The sequence below is a fragment of the Nothobranchius furzeri genome, chromosome 2 (genome assembly GCF_043380555.1).
Source record: "Nothobranchius furzeri strain GRZ-AD chromosome 2, NfurGRZ-RIMD1, whole genome shotgun sequence".
Classification (NCBI taxonomy): domain Eukaryota; kingdom Metazoa; phylum Chordata; class Actinopteri; order Cyprinodontiformes; family Nothobranchiidae; genus Nothobranchius; species Nothobranchius furzeri.
The window spans coordinates 58,554,552-58,577,138 of NC_091742.1; the positions used below are offsets into that span (position 1 = coordinate 58,554,552).

The window sequence follows — 22,587 nt, forward strand, 5'->3', positions numbered from 1 at the left end:
AATAAGTATAAAGGTGTGGGCGTGGCTAAGCCTCAAACTTTGACCTGTCGCCACGCCACTCTGTTTTTCACAGCTCCCTATTGGACTCCTTTTAACCAATCGCCAGCAATCACTGGCAAATAGCAGCAGACAAGTTGAGGACACTTGGTCTTTAGTCCTGGCAGGTTTCGAAAAAAGGCGGGGCTTTGGGAGCATGGCGAAATTCGCCATCACGCCATGGCAATAAGTTTGCCTCTCATTTCTTCAATTATCGTGCCATTGCCACAAAATGTCTGGTGAGTGATCCTAGTCTGACCCCCAATAGAACTGGACAGCTGTAATTTGTGGGCGTGGCCTATTTTCTGAAATAGCGCCCCCTAGGAACAATAAAACTGCCAGCCACAAGCCATGCTTTGACTGAGGAGTACGAAAATTGGTACACTAATGTGGTGTCTCAGGCCCTACAAAAAAGTCTCTTGGAGCCAAGAGCAAAGTCGCACAGGAAGTCGGCCATTTTGGTCCAAGTACTCGATTTAGTGGTTTTCGCACACATTGTTTGGATAAGGATTCCCCATCACCCTTTTCAACAATCACCTTCAAACATCTGCTATACACTCTTAAGACATAGATGAAAAAATTCAACCGTCGGATTTTAAATAAGTATAAAGATGTGGGCGTGGCTAAGCCTCAAACTTTGACCTGTCGCCACGCCACTCTTATTTTCACAGCTCCCTATTGGACTCCTTTTAACCAATCACCAGCAAACACTGGCAAATAGCAGCAGACAAGTTGAGGTCACTTGGTTTATAGTACTGGCAGGTTTCGAATAAAGGCGGGGCTTTGGGAGCATGGCGAAATTTGCCATCACGCCATGGAAATACGTTTGTCTCTCATTTCTTCAGTCATTGTGACATCGCCACACAAGTTCTGAAGAGTGATCCTACTCTGACCCCTAATAGAATTGGACAGCTGAAGTTTGTGGGCGTGACCTATTTTCTGAAACACCGCCCCCTAGGACCATTAAAACAGTCAGCCCCAAGCCATGCTTTGACTGAGGATCACAAAATTTGGCACACTAATGTAGTGTATCAGGACCTACAAAAAAGTCTCTTGGAGCCAAGTGCAAAGTTGCACAGGAAGTCGGCCATTTTGGTCCAAATACTCGATTTAGTGTTTTTCGCACACGTTATTAGGAGAATGATATCTCCTCGCCCTTTCCACCGATCACCTTCAAACTTCTGCTATATACTCTTAGGACATAGAGGAAAAAATTCAACCGTCGGATTTTAAATAAGTATAAAGGTGTGGGCGTGGCTAAGCCTCAAACTTTGACCAGTCGCCATTACCTTATTTGACTTAACAACTCCCATGTGCATGATCAGATCAATTTCATACTTTGTCTATGTGATCACTGACCACATCTGAAGACAGTGACAATGTGGACAGCTGACATCACCTAAGCCCCGCCCCCTGACTACAGGAAGTCTATTGTTTTATGGTGAACTGCCCATATTTGTCCCCTCTAATTTAGTCAAGATGACACTAAGGTCATGCACTGTCTTCATGATGTTGTAATGACCATTCAGATCTGATAGCTTTTTAGAAAGTGAGGGGCTTTGATGCCATGGCGATTTCTGGCGTGACGCTGTGACCTTACGTTTGACTGTAACTTCCACAAACAGCCTCCGATTTGCCCGAGACTGAACATCACATCACCAGTGTGGTAAAGATAGAGTATCTCCTAGTGGTGAGACATGTAATGGTGGGCTCAGAAGGGATGCTGAGTCAGGGTGAGGTGTGGACGAGGAGGCCTTTTACTGTTTCCGGTGTCGGGGTGGCTGACTTTCTGTTCCGCCAGGCATGCCCTGGTGCCCTCGGCTGCCGGCCAGGATGGAAAAGCGCGGAGCCGGGTTTGGAGAGCGTCGGGGATGGAGCGGAGGGGGTGCAGAAGGAGGGCGAGCAGCTTCGCTGCGAGGGCCGAACGACGCTGCTTGCAGCTTTAATTAGGCCCGAGCAGCGAAGCGCTGCGAAGGCCTATTGTATCTGCTCCGTTTATTATTATTTTTTTTTCTTTCTTTCTTTCTTTTTTTTTCTTCCGCGTCTTTGGATGGCCTTTAGGGGGTCTTAGCATATCCAAAAAGTCACCAAATTCTGGCCCAATATAGAAAGTGCGTGAAATTTACGTATTTCACTGGCAACGTGAAAGTTGGTAAAAAAATGTTTCAACAGCGCCCCCTGGAAAATTAAAAATACCCCTCCGCTTTGACCTTTTTTCATAGTAGAGTGATGAAATTTGGTACACTTGTAGAACTCAACAATACGCACAGAAAAGCCTCTTGCACCCATGGTCAATATCAAACAGGAAGTCGGCCATTTTGGACTAAAGTGGCCATTTTGACCCCGTTTTGGCCATTTCTAGGGTCTATATTTGGTTGAACAGTTTGGTCATTTTTCGCACGATCGTCTCAAAAATAGTGTGCGATCGAACAGAAGCGATGGACGATTAAAATGAGACAATAAAATTGACTTTTCGTAAATACTGAAGGGGCGGGACCAGGCCTCAAAGTTCGAGCACTCGCCAAAAAAATTCAAATTGCTATAATTTCATAAATGAAAGAATTACAGTTAAAGAAATGTTCTATGGACAATCGTCATCACCCTCCGAAGACAAATGAATGGTCGATTGATGATATCACATAAGCCCCGCCCCCTCAGGACTTAAAAGGTCAAGTTTTACTGGGAAATTTTCCAAAATTCGCCCTTTCAAATAATCACCCCAAATTTGTAGCAGGTAACTGAAGACAAGTTGGGGTTGCTTGGCGTCACTTTATGGGAGTTTTCTGCAGAAGGCGGGGCTGTGGCGGCGCGGCGAAGTCAGGCGTACCGCTTAGGCCTTACGTTTGCCTCCCATTTCGTCATTTCTAGAGATATCGCCACAAAACCTCTTGGGAGTGATCCTAGTTCAGCCCCCCACAAAATGTGATGTGAACATCCGGTGGGCGTGGCCTATTTTTTGAAATAGCGCCCCCTAGGACCATTAAAACTGTCAGCCCCAAGTCATGCTTTGACTGAGGATTATGAAATTTGGCACACTAATGTGGTGTCTCAGGACCTACAAAAAAGTCTCTTGGAGCCAAGTGCAAAGTCGCACAGGAAGTCGGCCATTTTGGTCCAAGTACTCGATTTAGTGGTTTTCGCACACGTTGTTTGGAGAGTGATGCTCCATCGCCCTTTTCACCAATCGCCTTCAAACTTCTGCTATAGACTCTTAAGACATAAAGGAAAAAATTCAACCGTCGGATTTTAAATAAGTATAAAGGTGTGGGCGTGGCTAAGCCTCAAACTTTGACCTGTCACCACGCCACTCTTTTTTTCACAGCTACCTATTGGACTCCTTTTACCCAATCGCCAGCAATCTCTGGCGAATAGCAGCTGACAAGTTGAGGTCACTTAGTCTCCAGTACTGGCAGGTTTTGAAAAAAGGCGGGGCTTTGGGAGCATGGCAAAATTCACCATCACGCCATGGCAATACGTTTGCCTCTCATTTCTTCAATTATCGTGCCATCGCCACAAAATGTCTGGTGAGTGATCCTAGTCTGACCCCCAATAGATATGGACAGCTGTAGTTTGTGGGCGTGGCCTATTTTCTGAAATGGCGCCCTCTAGGACCATTAAAACTGTCAGCCCCTAGCCATGCTTTGACTGAGGAGTACGAAATCTTGTACACTAATGTGGTGTCTCCGGTCCTACAAAAAAGTCTCTTGGAGCCAAGTGCAAAGTCGCACAGGAAGTCGGCCATTTTGGTCCAAGTAGTCGATTTAGTGGTTTTCGCACACGTTGTTTGGAGAGTGTTACACCATTGCCCTTTTCACCAATCACCTTCAAACTTCTGCTATAGACTCTTAAGACAAAGGGGAAAAAATTCAACCTACGGATTTTAAATAAGTATAAAGGTGTGGGCGTGGCTAAGCCTCAAACTTTGACCTGTCGCCACGCCACTCTTTTTTTCACAGCTCCCTATTGGACTCCTTTTAACCAATCACCAGCAATCACTGGCAAATAGCAGCAGACAAGTTGAGGTCACTTGGTCTATAGTACTGGCAGGTTTCAAATAAAGGCGGGGCTTTGGGAGCATGGCGAAATTTGCCATCACGCCATGGAAATACGTTTGTCTCTCATTTCTTCAGTCATTGTGACATCGCCACACAAGTTCTGATGAGTGATCCTACTCTGACCCCTAATAGAATTGGACAGCTGAAGTTTGTGGGCGTGGCCTATTTTCTGAAACACCGCCCCCTAGGACCATTAAAACAGTCAGCCCCAAGCCATGCTTTGACTGAGGATCACAAAATTTGGCACACTAATGTAGTGTATCAGGACCTACAAAAAAGTCTCTTGGAGCCAAGAGCAATGTCCTACAGGAGGTAGGCCATTTTGGTCCAAGTACTCAATTTAGTGTTTTTCGCACACGTTATTAGGAGAATGATATCTCCTCGCCCTTTCCACCGATCACCTTCAAACTTCTGCTATATACTCTTAGGACATAGAGGAAAAAATTCAACCGTCGGATTTTAAATAAGTATAAAGGTGTGGGCGTGGCTAAGCCTCAAACTTTGACCAGTCGCCATTACCTTATTTGACTTAACAACTCCCATGTGCATGATCAGATCAATTTCATACTTTGTCTATGTGATCACTGACCACATCTGAAGACAGTGACAATGTGGACAGCTGACATCACCTATGCCCCGCCCCCTGACTACAGGAAGTCTATTGTTTTATGGTGAACTGCCCATATTTGTCCCCTCTAATTTAGTCAAGATGACACTAAGGTCATGCACTGTCTTCATGATGTTGTAATGACCATTCAGATCTGATAGCTTTTTATAAAGTGAGGGGCTTTGATGCCATGGCGATTTCTGGCGTGACGCTGTGACCTTACGTTTGACTGTAACTTCCACAAACAGCCTCCGATTTGCCCGAGACTGAACATCACATCACCAGTGTGGTAAAGATAGAGTATCTCCTAGTGGTGAGACATGTAATGGTGGGCTCAGAAGGGATGCTGAGTCAGGGTGAGGTGTGGACGAGGAGGCCTTTTACTGTTTCCGGTGTCGGGGTGGCTGACTTTCTGTTCCGCCAGGCATGCCCTGGTGCCCTCGGCTGCCGGCCAGGATGGAAAAGCGCGGAGCCGGGTTTGGAGAGCGTTGGGGATGGAGCGGAGGGGGTGCGGAAGGAGGGCGAGCAGCTTCGCTGCGAGGGCCGAACGACGCTGCTTGCAGCTTTAATTAGGCCCGAGCAGCGAAGCGCTGCGAAGGCCTATTGTATCTGCTCCGTTTATTAGGCCCGAGCAGTGAAGCTGCGAAGGCCTATTGTATCTGCTCCGTTTATTATTACGCTTTCTTTCTTTCTTTTTTCTTCCGCGTCTTTGACTGGCCTTTAGGGGGTCTTAGCATATCCAAAAAGTCACCAAATTCTGGCCCAATATTGAAAGTGCGTGAAATTTACGTATTTCACTGGCAATGTGAAAGTTCATAAAAGAATGGCTGAACAGCGCCCCCTAGAAAGTGAAAAATACCCCTCTCCATAAAGCTTAGTTTATCGTACAGTTATGAAATTTGGTACACTTGTAGAACTCAACAATACGCACAGAAAAGCCTCTTGCATCCATGGTCAATATCAAACAGGAAGTCGGCCATTTTGGACTAAAGTGGCCATTTTGACCCTGTTTCGGCCATTTCTTGGGTCTATATTTGGTTGAACAGTTTGGTCATTTTTCGCACGATCGTCTCAAAAATAGTGTGCGATCGAACAGAAGCGACGGACGATTAAAATGAGACAATAAAATTGACTTTTCGTAAATACTGAAGGGGCGGGACCAGGCCTCAAAGTTCGAGCACTCGCCAAAAAAATTCAAATTGCTATAATTTCATAAATGAAAGAATTACAGTTAAAGTAACTTTCTATGGACAATCATCATCGCCCCCCGAAGACAAATGAATGGTCAATTGATGATGTCACATAAGCCCCGCCCCTTCAGGACTTAAAAGGTCAAGTTTTACTGGGAAATTTTCCAAAATTTGCCCTTTCAAATAATCATCCCAAATTTGTATCAGGTAACTGAAGACAAGTTGGGGTTGCTTGGCGTCACTTTATGGGAGTTTTCTGCAGAAGGCGGGGCTGTGGCGGCACGGCGAACTCAGGCGTACCACTTAGGCCTTACGTTTGCCTCCCATTTCGTCATTTCTAGAGATATCGCCACGAAACTTCTTGTGAGTGATGCTAGTCCGGCCCCCCAAAAAATCTGATGTGACATTCCGGTGGGCGTGGTCTATTTGTTGAAATAGCGCCCCCTAGGACCATTAAAACTGACAGCCCCAAGCCATGCTTTGACTGAGGATTACGAAATGTGGTACACTAATGTGGTGTCTCAGGACCTACAAAAAAGTCTCTTGGAGCCAAGTGCAAAGTCGCACAGGAAGTCGGCCATTTTGGTCCAAGTGCGTGATTTAGTGGTTTTCGCACACGTTGTTTGGAGAGTGATGCTCCGTCGCCCTTTTCACCAATCGCCTTCACACTTCTGCTATATACTCTTAAGACATAGATGAAAAAATTCAACCGTCGGATTTTAAATAAGTATAAAGGTGTGGGCGTGGCTAAGCCTCAAACTCTGACTTGTCGCCACGCCACTCTTTTTTTCACAGTTCCCTATTGGACTCCTTTTATCCAATCACCACCAAACAGTGGCAAATAGCAGCAGACAAGTTGAGGTCACTAGGTCTATAGTACTGGCAGGTTTCGAATAAAGGCGGGGCTTTGGGAGCATGGCGAAATTCGCCATCACGCCATGGAAATACGTTTGTCTCTCATTTCTTCAATCATTGTGACATTGCCACACAATTTCTGATGAGTGATCCTACTCTGACCCCTAATATAATTGGACAGCTGAAGTTTGTGGGCGTGGCCTATTTTCCAAAACAGTGCCCCCTAGGACCATTAAAACAGTCAGCCCCAAGCCATGCTTTGACTGAGGATCACAAAATTTGGCACACTAATGTAGTGTCTCAGGACCTACAAAAAAGTCTCTTGGAGCCAAGCGCAATGTCGCACAGGAGGTCGGCCATTTTGGTGCAATTACTCAATTAAGTGGTTTTCGCACACGTTATAAGGAGAATGATATCTCCTCGCCCTTTCCACCGATCACCTTCAAACTCCTGCTATATACTCTTAAGACATAGAGGAAAAAATTCAACCGTCGGATTTTAAATAAGTATAAAGGTATGGGCGTGGCTAAGCCTCAAACTTTGACCAGTCGCCATTACTTTATTTGACTTAATAACTCCCATGTGCATGATCAGATCAATTTCATACTTTGTCTGTGTGATCACTGACCACATCTGAAGACAGTGACAATGTGGACAGCTGACATCACCTAAGCCCCGCCCCCTGACTAAAGGAAGTCTATTGTTTTATGGTGAACTGCCCATATTTGTCCCCTCTAATTTAGTCAAGATGACACTAAGGTCATGCACTGTCTTCATGATGTTGTAATGACCATTCAGATCTGATAGCTTTTCAGAAAGTGAGGGGCTTTGATGCCATGGCGATTTCTGGCGTGACGCTGTGACCTTACGTTTGACTGTAACTTCCACAAACAGCCTCCGATTTGCCCGAGACTGAACATCACATCACCAGTGTGGTAAAGATAGAGTATCTCCTAGGGGTGAGACATGTAATGGTGGGCTCAGAAGGGATGCTGAGTCAGGGTGAGGTGTGGACGAGGAGGCCTTTCACGGTTTCCGGTGTTGGGGTGGCTGACTTTCTGTTCCGACAGGCATGCCCTGATGCCCTCGGCTGCCGGCCAGGATGGAGAAGCGCGGAGCCGGGTTTGGAGAGCGTCGGGGATGGAGCGGAGGGGGTGCTGAAGGAGGGCGAGCAGCTTCGCTGCGAGGGCCGAACGACGCTGCTTGCAGCTTTAATTATTATTACGCTTTCTTTTTTCTTCCGCGTCTTTGGGTGGCCTTTAGGGGGTCTTAGCATATCCAAAAAGTCACCAAATTCTGGCCCAATATAGAAAGTGCGTGAAATTTACGTATTTCACTGGCGATGTGAAAGTTGATAAAAAAGTGGCTCGACAGCGCCCCCTAAAGAGTGAAAAATACCCCTCTCCATAAAGCTTAGTTTATCGTACAGTTATGAAATTTGGTATACTGGTACTACTCAACAGTCCGCACAAAAAAGCCTCTTGCAACCATGGTCAATATAAAACAGGAAGTCGGCCATTTTGGGTTGAAATGGCGATTTTTAGCCGTTTTGGCCATTTCTAGGGTCTATATTTGGTTGAACAGTTTCGTCATTTTTCGTACCATAGTCTCAAAAATAGTGTGCCATCGAACAGAAGCGATGGACGCTTCAAATGAGAAAATAAAATTGACTTTTCGTAAATACTGAAGGGGCGGGGCCAGGCCTCAAAATTCGAGCACTCGCCAAAAAAATTCAAATTGCTATAATTTCACAAATGAAAGAATTACAGTTAAAGTAACTTTCTATGGATAATCGTCATCGCCCCCCGAAGACAAATGAATGGTCGCTGGATGATGTCACACAAGCCCCGCCCCCTCAGGACTTAAAACGTCAAGTTTTACTGGGAAATTTTCCAAAATTCGCCCTGTCGAATAATCAGCCCGAATTTGTAGCAGGTAACTGAAGAGAAGTTGGCGTTGCTTGACGTCACTTTATGGGTGTTTTCTGCAGAAGGCGGGGCTGTGGCGACGCGGCGAAGTCAGGCGTACCGCCGTGACCATACATGTGCCTCCCATGTCGTCATTTCTATAGATACAGTCACGAAACGTCTTGTGAGTGATCCTAGTCCGGCCCCCCAAAAGATCTCATGTGAACATCAAATGGGCGTGGCCTATTTTCTGAAATAGCGCCCCCTAGGTCCATTAAAACTGTCAGCCCCAAGCCATGCTTTGACTGAGGAGTACGAAATTTGGTACACTAATGTGGGGTCTCAGGACCTACAAAAAAGTCTCTTTGAGCCAAGTGCAAAGTCGCACAGGAAGTCGGCCATTTTGGTCCAATTACTCGATTTAGTGGTTTTCACACACGTTATTAGGAGAATGATGTCTCGTCGTCCTTTCCACCTATCACCTTCAAACTCCTGCTATATAATCTTAAGACATAGAGGAAAAAATTCAACCGTCGGATTTTATACAAGTATAAAGGTGTGGGCGTGGCTAAGCCTCAAACTTTGACCTTTCGCCATTACATTACTTGACTTAACAACTCCCATGTGCATGATCAGATCTATATCAAACTCCGTCTGTGTGATCATTGACCACATCTCAAGACAATGACAATGTGGACAGCTGACATCACCTATGCCCCGCCCCCTGACTACAGGAAGTCTATTTTTTAATGGTGAAATGCCCATATTTGTCCCCTCTACTTTAGTCAACATGACACTAAGGTCATGCACTGTCTTCATGATGTTGTAATGACCATTCAGATCTGATAGCTTTTCAGAAAGGGAAGGGCTTTGATGCCACGGCGAATTCTGGCGTGACGCCGTGACCTTACGTTTGACTGTAACTTCCACTAACAACCTCCGATCTGCCCGAGACTGAACATGGCAATCAACAATCATGCCCTTTATTCAACGAGGCACACACCGTTGGTGAAAGTTGTGTAATGTCACCACAGCGCCCCCTACACACCATTAAAACTGTAATAACTCCTACAGACGAGGTCGTAACTGCACCAAACTTGCTATGTGTACTCACACAATGGCACCCACCACAGTCCTGTGGTAAGTTGTTGATATTGCTTTAGCTCCGCCCCCTGACAGATATTAGGCCCTTAATAACACATGCATGATGCAATTCACACCAAACTGCACACAAATGACTGTCATCAACCTACAAACTTCTTCATGGAATAATTCTTAAATTTGGGACAGCGCCCCCTAGATACAAAAAACCTTTGTAACTTCTGCAAAAAAGTTCCAAACTACATCAAACATTGTGGGAGTCATCACACATCTGCAATCAACACATGTATGTGATCACTTGTTCAATTCACTTTAACTCCACCCACTTACAGCTTTTTGTCTCTAGATGACCCATGCAACGTTTGATTGATTCCAAATTAACAGAAAACCATCTTTGATGACCAAAGATGACCTCTATGGCATTTACTTGTAAATGGTCACAACGCCCCCTAGATGGGTTCAAACTTTATTAACTTCTAAAGTCAAAGTCAGAATGGCATTATACTTGGCTTGTGACATCACGTGACTGCACCAAACACATTGATGTGGTTGTTGATTCAAATCCCTGTAGCTCCGCCCCTTTCAGCTCACTGGCTTTAGATAACACACACAACGTCCGTTTGATGCCAAAATAACAGAAAACTGTCCTTGTCAACCAAAGCTGACCTCAATGGGATTTTTCTGTAATTGATCACAGCGCCCCCTAGATAACTTTAACTTTCGAAAACTTTAATAAATATGGGCAAAAAAGCACTAAAGTTGGTCTGTGTCATCACACCAACAGTGTGCTAAAGATAAAGTATGCCCTAGTGGTGAGACATGTAATATAATGGTAGGCTCGGAGGGGATGCTGATTCAGGGTGAGGTGTGGATGAGGTGACTGTTAGCTTTTCTTGGTGTCAGGGTGGTGGACGTTTCAGTCCGTGGACGTGCCCTGGTGCCCCGTGCTGCCGGCCAGGACGGAGCGGCGGGGAGTTGGGTTTGGAGAGCATCGGGGATGGAGCGGAGGGGGTGCGGAAGGAGGGTGAGCATCTTCGCTGCGAGGGCCGAACGACGCTGCTTGCAGCTTTAATTATTTTTTATTATTCCGTGTCCGCTTTGAACGGCTTTTTGGGGACCTTAACATACCCCAAAACTCACAATATTTTGCACACTTGTCAGGCCTGGTGAAAAATTTGATATTTTAAAGGTCCCAAAAAAATCGCAAAGAAAATGGCTGAACAGCGCCCCCTAGAAAGTGAAAAAAAAAACCCTCTCCATAAAGCTTAGTTTATTGTACAGTTATGAAATTTGGTACACTTGTAATACTCAACAGTCCGCACAGAAAAGTCTCTTGCAAGCATGGTCAATATCAAACAGGAAGTCGGCCATTTTGGGTTGAAATGGCGATTTTTTGGCGTTTTGGCCGTTTTTAGGGTCCGTTTCTGATTGGATTGCTTGATCATTTTTCGCACGATCGTCTCAAAAATGGTGTACAATTGCTCAGAAGGGATGGGCGAACAAAATGAGACAATAAAATTGACTTTTTGTAAATACTGAAGGGGCGGGGCCAGGCCTCGAAGTTTGACTACTCGCCATAAAAATTTAAACTGCTATAACTTCATAACTGAATTGAATAGAGTTACCAAACTTTCTGTGGTCATTCGTCATCCACCCACAAAGTAGATTGAATGGTCGGATGATGACATCACACAAGCCCCGCCCCCTCAGGACCAAGAAGATCAAGTTTTACTGTGAGAGGTCCCAAATTGCCCCATTTCACTTAATCGCCACGCATTTGTAGCTGGTAACTCAAGAAAAGTGGGGGTTGCTTGGCATCACTTTATGGGAGTTTTCGGCAGAAGGCGGGGCTGTGGCGGCGCGGCGAAGTCAGGCGTACCGCCGTGGCCTTACGTTTGCCTCCCATTTCGTCATTTCTAAAGAAATCGTCACGAAACTTCTTGTGAGTGATCCTAGTCCGGCCCCCCAAAAGACCTGATGTGAACATCCGGTGGGCGTGGCCTATTTTCTGAAATAGCGCCCCCTAGGACCATTAAAACTGTCAGCCCCAAGCCAGGCTTTGACTGAGGATTACGAAATTTGGTACACTAATGTGGTGTCTCAGGACCTACAAAAAAGTCTCTTGGAGCCAAGTGCAAAGTCGCACAGGAAGTCGGCCATTTTGGTCCAAGTACGTGATTTAGTGGTTTTCGCACACGTTGTTTGGAGAGTGATGCTCTGTCGTCCTTTTCACCAATCGCCTTCAAACTTCTGCTATATACTCTTAAGACATAGAGGAAAAAATTCAACCGTCGGATTTTAAATAAGTATAAAGGTGTGGGCGTGGCTAAGCCTCAAACTTTGACCTTTCGCCAGGCCACTCTTTTTTTCACAGCTCCCTATTGGACTCCTTTTACCCAATCACCAGGAATCTCTGGTAAATAGCAGCAGACAAGTTGAGGTCACTTGGTCTCCAGTACTGGAAGGTTTTGAAAAAAGGCGGGGCTTTGGGAGCATGGCGAAATTCGCCATCACGCCATGGAAATACGTTTGCCTCTCATTTCTGCATTTATCGTGATATCACCTCGAAATTCGTTGTGAGTGATCCTAGTCTAACCCCCAATAGAAATGGTCAGCTTAAGTTTGTGGGCGTGGCCTATTTTCTGAATTAGCGCCCCCTAGGACCATTAAATTTGTCAGCCCCAAGCCATGCTTTGACTGAGGATTACGAAATTTGGTACACTAATGTGGTGTCTCAGGACCTACAAAAAACTCTCTTGGAGCCAAGTGCAAAGTCGCACAGGAAGTCGGCCATTTTGGTCCAAGTGCGCGATTTAGTGGTTTTCACACACGTTGTTTGGAGAGTGATGCTCCGTCGCCCTTTTCACCAATCGCCTTCAAGCTTCTGCTATATACTCTTAAGACATAGAGGAAAAAATTCAACCGTCGGATTTTAAATAAGTATAAAGGTGTGGGCGTGGATAAGCCTCAAAATTTGACCTTTCGCCACGCCACTCTTTTTTTCACAGCTCCCTATTGGACTCCTTTTACCCAGTCACCAGGAAACTCTGGTAAATAGCAGCAGACAAGTTGAGGTCACTTGGTCTCCAGTACTGGAAGGTTTTGAAAAAAGGCGGGGCTTTGGGAGCATGGCGAAATTCGCCATCACGCCATGGAAATAAGCTTGCCTCTCATTTCTTCAATTATCGTGATATCACCTTGAAATTTGTTGTGAGTGATCCTAGTCTGACCCCCAATAGAAATGGTCAGCTTAAGTTTGTGGGCGTGGCCTATTTTCTGAATTAGCGCACCCTAGGACCATTAAAACTGTCAGCCCCAAGCCATGCTTTGACTGAGGATTACGAAATTTGGTACACTAATGTGGTGTCTCAGGACCTACAAAAAAGTCTCTTGGAGCCAAGTGCAAAGTCGCACAGGAAGTCGGCCATTTTGGTCCAAGTGCGCGATTTACTGGTTTTCGCACACGTTGTTTGGAGAGTGATGCTCCATTGCCCTTTTCATCAATCGCCTTCAAACTTCTGCTATATACTCTTAAGACACAGAGGAAAAAATTCAACCATCGGATTTTAAATAAGTATAAAGGTGTGGGCGTGGCTAAGCCTCAAACTTTGACCTTTCGCCATTACATTACTTGACTTAATAACTCCCATGTGCAGGATCAGATCGTATATCAAACTGTGTCTGTGTGATCACTGACCACATCTCAAGGCAACGTCATTGTGGACAGCTGACATCACCTAAGCCCCGCCCCCTGAGAACAGGAAGTATATTGTTTTATGGTGAAATGCCCATATTTGTCCCCTCTAATTTAGTCAACATGACACTAAGGTCATGCACTGTCTTCATGATGTTTTAATGACCATTCAGATCTGATAGCTTTCCAGATAGGGAGGGGCTTTGATGCCATGGCGAATTCTGGCATGACGCCGTGACCTTACGTTTGATCGTAACTTCCACAAACAGCCTCCCATCTGCACGAGACTGAACATGGCAATCAACAATCATGCCCTTTAGCCAATGAGACACAAACGGCTGGTGAAATTTGTATAATGTCACCACAGCTCCCCCTACACACCATTAAAACTGTAATAACTCCTACAGACGAGGTCTTAACTGCACCAAACTTGGTGGGCTCAGAGGGGATGCTGAGTCAGGGTGAGGTGCGGACGAGGTGATCATTTGCGGTTTCTGGTGTCGGGGTGGTCGACATTTCTGTTCCGCGGACGTGCCCTGGTTCCCCGGGCTGCTGGCTAGGCCGGAGCGGCGCGGAGCTGCGAGGGCCGAACGACGCTGCTTGCAGCTTTAATTATTGTTTGTTTTTGTGGGAATCAGGGAAAGGTTTCACCAATCGAAAGTTCGAAACAAGGTTTTATGCAATCTGCTATTATTGTAGAATAATCTACAACAGGTTTGAAGAGTGTGGGTGTTGTCGTTTTTCAGCTAGAGCAGATTACAGATGGTCAGAGTAGAGAAAAATTGGGTGTAATGGCACTTTAGCTGTTTCCCGAATAGGAAGCTGGAATCGGAAGCTAACTTCAGCCTCGTGTTTTTTTTTTTGGGGGGGGGGGGTCTCCTACTGTACTGATGCTAACCTAAATTTTGTTTTTGTCATTTGCAGGAACTTGCAGAATATGAGAAGAAGTCTGACCAAATAAAAGTCACTCAGAGAGGTAGGAGTGGGTAAAACAGTCATAAAAAGATTATTTGGTAATATTCTATTGGCACTTTAAGCCTTGTCACCAATATTATGTCGTTAGTTGTGAGTAGTAAAATGTGAGGATGTTACAAAGAACTGTACAAGGACAGTAAAACTGGATAATAAAACATTGAACACAAGGAGAGTTTATCGAATACAGCGATATTATGAAAAATCAGCTAATGTTATCAAAATCAGTCAGCTTAAACCAAGAAAAATTTGACAGAATAGAAAAAATAGTTAAATAATAAAAGCAAACTAAAAGTTTAACATACAATTAAAGGGACAAGGTTGGGTGAACAGGTAAGTTTTCAGATGATTTTTGAAAACCTTTGCAGAGTCTTGAGGATATTGATATTATGGGGATATTTGAGATATCAAAGAAAAAAACACATTTACAATTTACAGTAAGGGTCCCTTTATGAAAGAGACAATGTGTAGTGTTTACCGTTAATCTCTGGAAATATCCATCCAAATGTTGTTGAAAACGAATTAAATGATGCCCAGCTGTTGAAAAATATTGGCGGCTTTGTAGCATATAACCATAAAAATTGGGTCTAAAACACATGGGAGTGGGTCTAAGGGTGTTTCCTAATATCAAAGTGTCTTGCTTACAAGGTCACTGTGCTTTGGTCAAAAAAATGGTTAAATGGAACAGACCTACCTCACATGCAGAGCCGTGGTCACGTGACACGTAAGGGAAGGTTGTATTTTATACGTTAAAGTTTCAATATAGATGTGTAAGGAGACTTTTACTTTTTTATTTAGGTATATATCAGTTAAATCAAATGTGTAAGTGAGTTGGTACCTGCTAGAATAGAATAGAATAGAATAGACTTTATTAATCCCACTGTGGAGAAATTCACTCGCTACAGCAGCACAAACACTTAGAAAAAAGGAAGAAGAAAATTAATAACCAGTTTACAGGTAAACACACAAAGGCAGTAAGCTATTATTGTAACCTTCAGCCACTAAAAACAACAAATTAAAAGGAAACTTGGGTTTCCAGATCTATGCAGCAAAAGGGACTCATACTAATGTGCATCCGGTATTGCACAATATTCAACACATACTGAAAATTGCATATAACAATATTGCATTGCTAGCCACTGAATCTGCAACTACTGAGCAACTAACCAACCATAGATAACTGCTTTGGATCTAAAAAAAACCATTTTAGATGTCAGCCCCGGAGCTACAGTTAGTTGAGTTACATTTAAAGTGGAAAAATTCCCGTGAAGTAGCTGCTGCCGGCTCCTGATCCACCATCCTTTTGAAAATGCCGTGCTGTGTTCTGGGAAATCTTTGACCAAGGGAAGGCAAAAAGGCACCTCCCATCCTTGGTCAGTTAGTTAAACAGTAGACAAATATAGGACAGACGCCTCTGTAGCACATGAACATTGGAACATGCCTTGGGTTTTTTTTTGATGACGTATCTCTTGAGCCCCATTCCCACCTGTACCGGGTCGGCCCGGGCCGGGTAGCCCCAGTCGGCCCCAGCCTGGCCCGGTTGATTCCACACATCCTTGCCTTAAGCCCATGTGGGCTGATTCTACCCACCAATCAGAGGCTTGCTCTAATGGAAGGTGTGAATTTGCTGTCAGCAGTGGGCGTGTTGGCCCTGGTCGGCCTGAAGCAGTACCCCTCGGGAAGAGGGCCGAGAATGAGCCTTGGTTGGCCCGGGAAAATTCCAGGCCACCCAGATATGTAAACAACCTATGCTACCCGGCCCGGGCCGACCCGTTACAGGTGGGAATGGGGCTTTAGGCAACTGGGGCGGGACCAAGGCATCGAGGCAAGGTTCCTTGAAATTTAGAAACACCCTGAAGCCTAATTTATACTCTATCTGCGTCAGGGCGGATGCACGCAACACCATTGTCCGTCCTTGTGAGCCTGCTGGAGAGCCCTTGCAAGGATGGATGGAGTCGAGCTCTCTTCTCTGAACATCTGTCCGACGAGACGGAGAACGCAAGCTTTTGTTTGGTCAGAACGCTGCGGTCGTCGACAGTGCCGCCAAAGCACTCTCAAAAACATAAAGACAGCCGAAGATATCTAGCGAAAGACGCGGAGAAGTTTGAACAATACTTAGCAGAAAAACTAAAAATATGAACGTTTTATTCCCGCGTGACTGGAGGAGTCACGGGGTAGATACGGGGTAAGTCTTTTTTTCATGGACGGAAATGATGGGAAACGTGGGTTTAGAGGTGGCGAGTGCATGAAGAGGTGGAGGAGAATGAGGGACACATTTGTCTGTGTTAAAAAGTCTCTGAAATGCAAAAAACACAATATAAATGTCATATTAAAGGCTCTAACTTAGACCGGAAACATGACAGGACACCCCAGAACAGCGCTATGCCCTCTGTTCTCCTGGCAGGGAGTTGCTTTGCAACGCTCCCCAGGAGACCGAGAAGTCTGAGAGCAAAACGTCTCCATCTGTGCGTGTCTCTCCCTCATGGAGCAGATGGAGAAGTTTAACATAGGCTTAAGTCTCACGGTGTGTTTTAGGAATGCGTCATGGCGGCATGGCGTTGCGGGAATTTGGTAATAATATTACTGCAACGCCTGACTTGTGAATGTATATCATGCCTTGGCGCAACAGAAGGAGGTGTCATGATCACATGGGGAGTTATTGTCAAGCTCCGGCAGGAAACTATATTGAAAATGAAAGTAAACACGGGCAGCAAGTTTTGCATTTTTAAACAAAACCAACTGAGATGATAAACTAGAGTGATGCAGAGCTCCAGGAGCTTCTTTCTGTGGAAGCTGGAGGTCAGATCAGCAGACACTGCACCTTTAGGAGCGGCTTGCTAAAATATAAAAAAATGAGCGCGGCTTTGATCGCAGTAAAAAGCAAGTTATGTACAAGATAAATGAAAGTCCACGGCAGCTCAGAAACCGCCCCCACACCCCCTTTATGCCACCATCATGTAGTCTTTTGTAAAAAGGACAGGATGGTGCCACATAAGTCGCTCTGGAGTATGTCGCTCCCGAGTATAATGGGCCATTCCCATCTGTACCGGGTCGGCCCGGGCCGGGTAGCGTAGGTTGTTTACATATCTGGGTGGCCTGGTATTTTTCCGGGCCAACCAAGACTCATTCTCAGCCCTCTTCTCGAGGGGGTCTGCTTCAGGCCGACCAGGGCCAACACACCCACTGCTGACAGCAAATTTACACCTTCCATTAGAGCAAGCCTCTGATTGGTGGGTAGAATCAGCCCACATGGGCTTAAGACAAGGATGTGTGGAATCAACCGGGCCAGGCTGGGGCCGACTGGGGCTACCCGGCCCGGGCCGACCCGGTACAGATGGGAATGGCCCATAAGTTGCACCAGCCATAAAATGTATAATGAAGAAGAACAAAACATATAAGTCGCATTTTGGGGGGAGATTTTATTATTTTTCTTGTGAAATCTGAGACCAAACGTTTCACATTGCAAGACAAGTACCGGTAACAATAACAGAATAAACAATCAGGGCGCAGCAGCGCGCCACGGTCTCCAGCAGAGGATGGCGGTGTTTCAAACTCTCCCAGTGGGCAGGGAGAGCACCCGCAGCACCCCGCCACAGGCTGCAGCAGGTGATGGCGGTGTTTGAAGCCCTCCCAGCGTGGCAGAGGAGCTGAAACCTGGACCGGAGCCAGCCCGCAGCAGGGCGAACGGTCTCCAGCAGGTGATGGCGTGGCACGGGAGCTCATTCCTGGTCAGGAGCCGGCCCGCAGCAACACGGAATACATAATTTGGTATATAAGTCGCAGGACCAGCCAGACTATGAAAAAAAGTGTGACTTATAGTCCGGAAAATACGGTATAAATGACCATAGATGCTGGCTCTGCATTTCGGCAAATTGGCAGCATGTTTTCTAAGAGTCTTAAGAGATGGATTATGTGGGAATGGGAGGTGTCAGATTAAAGCTTTTCTAACCAAAAGCTAAAGCATTTGGATGCATTTCAGATGGTTTACATTTTTAATGATCTGTAATTTACAAAAACAGCTAAATTAGTTTGTCACTTTAAAATCTTAGTGATTATAACTTTTTTTGTCCTAATTTTCTTAAACCAGCTGAATTATGTAAAACACATCCATCCCATCCCCCACATGTCGGCTTCTCCGTTTTATTTTCAGACTTGGAGCAAGACGGCTTCTCCAAGAACCCGTTTTTTCACGGGATTGTTGCCGAGGTGTCAGATCAGCACAGAACCAAAGATGGTAAGTGAGATAAGTGACTAGCTGTTCTCATACTAATCCCACACTTTCACACTTTTCTCAAAATTTTTATCTTTTATTTACCTCTGGAATTTCAGAGTAATCTGTTCTGTTCTCCACCCATCATCCGAAACATTAGAAAACAAAAACACGTTACCTACTGAGGCAGTAGCCTGCTTATGCGTCCTCTCTCTGCTCACTTCTCACATAACACGGTTCAGCTTTTCCTCAGAGTGCAGTAAGGAGGTCATTAGCACATGCTGTGATGATGAACAGCCATTTTTCATCCCATGATGCAGACCTTCTACCGTACAGTCATCACTGACCAGCAGATGTCTGACTCCATATTGGGGAGAGGCTTCATGAGTGTGTGCATACAAATGCTTTTATGTATGGAACAATGCAGTTCTTTAAAGTGGAAATCCATTTTTTTGCTGACAGCACCTCCTAGGGGCTGACAAATGTATTGCACTTCATGTCAGTCTCCCTACTTTTGTATTTACGGCCAAAAGCAACACCCGTCGTTCATGAACGTACTTGCCAAGAGAGCTAAAACAAGTTGTTTTACAGTTTTTATTTTTACGTTGTACAGTTTTTTTTTTCATATTTAAAGACTGCAGCCAACTCTATCTACATCATCTATTAAGGTAGCGCGACTCGTGTTGCGAATGACCGCAGTCACCAATTCTTGTCATGTGTCTTGCCCATGTATGTCTGATCTCTGAATTGTGTGTACTGAAACTCTTATTTCCCTCTGGGATGAATAAAGTTTTGATTGATTGATTGACCAGTAGGTCCGTGCTGAAAGGTGTAGCATGCTCTGTGATTGACATTCATAGGTAAGCGGATGTCAAACACTATTGGCTAATGCTGGGTGGTGCTCAATTCAAATTGGGCTCCACAGGACGGGGACAGGCTTAGCAAAAATGACTTATTGATTATATTAAATCACAGTACAGGGTGAGACTATCACTTTTACTTATTTAAAAAATATATATGTAATTCTTGAAAGGGGAAAAACTCTGGATTGTAGCTTGAAGCTACAATGGCGAATCTGAAAAATAAGAGCATAAGACATTTTTTCATGCCTCTTTACAGCAGTCTAAAATAATTTAGCCATAAAAACATTTTTTTAAGTGATTCTCTTGCATTTGAATAAAAACTTCAGCCAATGAAATGGCTCAGTCCGAGCCAACAATCCACAAAAGAATAAAACTATTTGAAGTTGCAAAAAAACAAAAGATGTTTGGATGTAGAAAACTAATTGGTGTTTTGTGCTCTCTCGTGTACTGTGACAGTGTACCTTCCCAAATCAGTGAGGGGCATGTCTTAGGGATGATAACCAACAGGTAGGGTTGGATAGCGCCCTTAGTTTTGATACCCACATCAATGGAGTGATCTCCTCCTCCTTTTTCCACTTTCGTCAGTATACAAAGATCAAACCATTTTTGTCACGTCATGATCTTGAGACGGTAGTCCATGCTTTTATTACGGTGCGATTGGACTACTGTAACTCTGTTTTATTCGGTGTGAGCAAGGGCTCAATAGCCAGGTTGCAAATGGTGCAGAATGCTGCTGCCAGATTTCTAGAGGGCAGGCACAAGTATGACCACATAACTCCTGTCCTGGCTGAGCTTCATTGGCTGCCCGTTGATGTAAGGATTCGTTTTAAAATACTCTTATTGGTTTTTAAAACGTTAAATGGTTTGACCCCTCCTTACTTGGTGTCACTGCTTCAACCGTACACCCCTGCACGGTCACGCCGCTCGGAGAACCTCATGCTCCTCTCTGTACCAAGAATGCACCTAAAGAAACGTGGTGATGGGGCCTTTGCTGTGGCAGGTCCTAAGCTTTGGAACGAGCTTCCCCTCAGCATAAGGGCCTCCACCTCTGTAGCGGTTTTTAAGGCAAGGCTAAAAACCTACTTTTATGATCTCTTTTAACCTTTCTAACTAGTTTCTTTTGTTTTACTTATACCAATCTGTGTACTCACTGTATTTTTATCTGTATCTTGTGATGCAATGTTTTTATGTTCTGGACTTAATGTTTTATGTTTTTACTTGATCAGTGTAGCGCCTTGGTGGCATCTTTTTGCCTGTAAGGCGCGATTTATAAATAAAGTTGAGTTTAGTTTAGTTTAGTTGCAACAATTATACATTTTGGTGGTACGATTATAGTCTGAGAACTAATCATGGTTTCCCGATTATTTTACATGAATTGATTTCACATCTGTATTAACACACATCAATTGCACACATTGTATACATTATTGATAAAAGGCACGAATACATTCTATAAAGGTTATAATTGTTCCTTTTCAGAGATTTTGCACAGAAAAGTTCACTCACTGCACTACTGATTTGCAACATTGATGTTTTATCTCCACAAATAACATAAACCTGGAGGAGTTCTGCTGTGTGGTGGAGTTGCTGATGCTAACAGCTAGCTTCTACTAGCTGAGACGGGCTCTGCTGTCAAGCAACAACAGCCTTCCCCGTCGAGAGTCAAGATAGATGAGTCCATGAACGTTCAGTGACAGTGTGACGTAGATCTGTCAGGATATTCTAATCCTAGAGTTTCACCGTCTGTTTTCTATCAGAAGCTACTGCAGGAGATAGGTGTAGGAGACTATTTTCATGTTCAGCCTGCATGAAAAACTCAAAGACTAATTATCAGAAATAATCAATATGATTTTTCTGTGAATCACACCTTTAATTATATTTGCCTAATAGCCCTTTTTGAGTTTCTGTAAAAAGACAAAACTGTTTAACTGTTGACAACAGATCAGGGTTAGCACTGAAGGATGGAGACACCTTAATGAATTAGGATGCTAACTTCCTACTAGTGCAGTTGGTATCATGAATATTACTTTTAATTAAATGTGATTTCTACTTGTTCATATCTTCCCAAATGTCATCTGTAAGAATATTGTTTGGACAAAGATAAATTATATTATTGCTATGTAGAACAGGAATTACAGAGAGGTGTCGTTGATTAAATATTAAAATGGCTTGCCTTACAGGCTTGTTGTAGACAGATACAGGGGAAACGTAGAACAACACTATATGAAACGTCGTTCACGGGATTGTTTTAATATTACTGTTAAATCTGTTCAGTCACTATGGTAATCTGACTCAGCTGGAGCTAATTTGTCTGCCTGATGATCTCTGATGATAAGTTGGGAGTGTCGTAACTTTTTTTCTGCCAGCTCTGCAGATAGACGAGACATCGTTCTGACTTTCTCTTTTAGCAGCTTTGGGAGTCTAAAATATCCCCTCACAGGGGACTTGAAGCACTTCCTAGGTGGAAACGGAGCAGTCCTGGTGGTTGTTGATGTTGGTTCTGCTGCGTGCGTTCGTTCGGTTTCACTTTGATCCACTAATGTTTTTTTGTGGTGTTGGAGATGTCTTGATGGTGGGTTAACCACAGCTTTTCACTCTGTGGTCAATAGTCAAATCAGTTAATTATTGCAACCCTACCGACAGGAGGGGTGAGAATCCCATGACCGTGGCTATAGTTTAGTAAATTTGCTATTACAGCTTTAATAAAATATTTTTGCTTAATACAAGCTAGTGGTACACCTAGTTATTCATTTCTATTTTTTGTCTTACTTTCAGGGCATACGAAGATCGGCTATGCACTTTATTTCTATTCCTACAGCTCATGGGCAGGCAGAGCTATTTATATGGAGGACCTGTACGTAATGCCAGAGTTCAGAGGTATACCAAACTGTCCTAAAGGAGGCATGCAGCAGTTATTTCTGCTTCTGTTTGTGCAGAAATGTAAACTATTTGTCTTTCAGGGAAGGGCATCGGAAAAGCTCTTATGAGCAAAGTGGCACAGGTGAGTGACAAGGGAGAAAGTTCCTGGAACATAACTTTGGCTGCATGCATCAGTAGAAATGTCCATCCTTCTTCTTCAGCCTAGTTTTAACGTCTT

At 44.4% G+C, this 22,587-nt stretch overlaps 1 protein-coding gene across 1 annotated transcript in view; it reads left to right on the forward strand.

Annotated features, from left to right (window-relative positions):
* The window catches only part of LOC107372941 (thialysine N-epsilon-acetyltransferase), a 105,796-nt gene that overhangs the window by 79,690 nt on the left and 3,519 nt on the right, over nucleotides 1-22,587 (forward strand). The window contains exons 2-5 of the mRNA XM_070546769.1: nucleotides 14,370-14,421; nucleotides 18,568-18,651; nucleotides 22,266-22,367; nucleotides 22,451-22,491. Of these exons, the coding sequence (XP_070402870.1) occupies nucleotides 14,370-14,421; nucleotides 18,568-18,651; nucleotides 22,266-22,367; nucleotides 22,451-22,491 (279 nt within the window). The remainder of the gene's footprint in view (nucleotides 1-14,369; nucleotides 14,422-18,567; nucleotides 18,652-22,265; nucleotides 22,368-22,450; nucleotides 22,492-22,587) is intronic.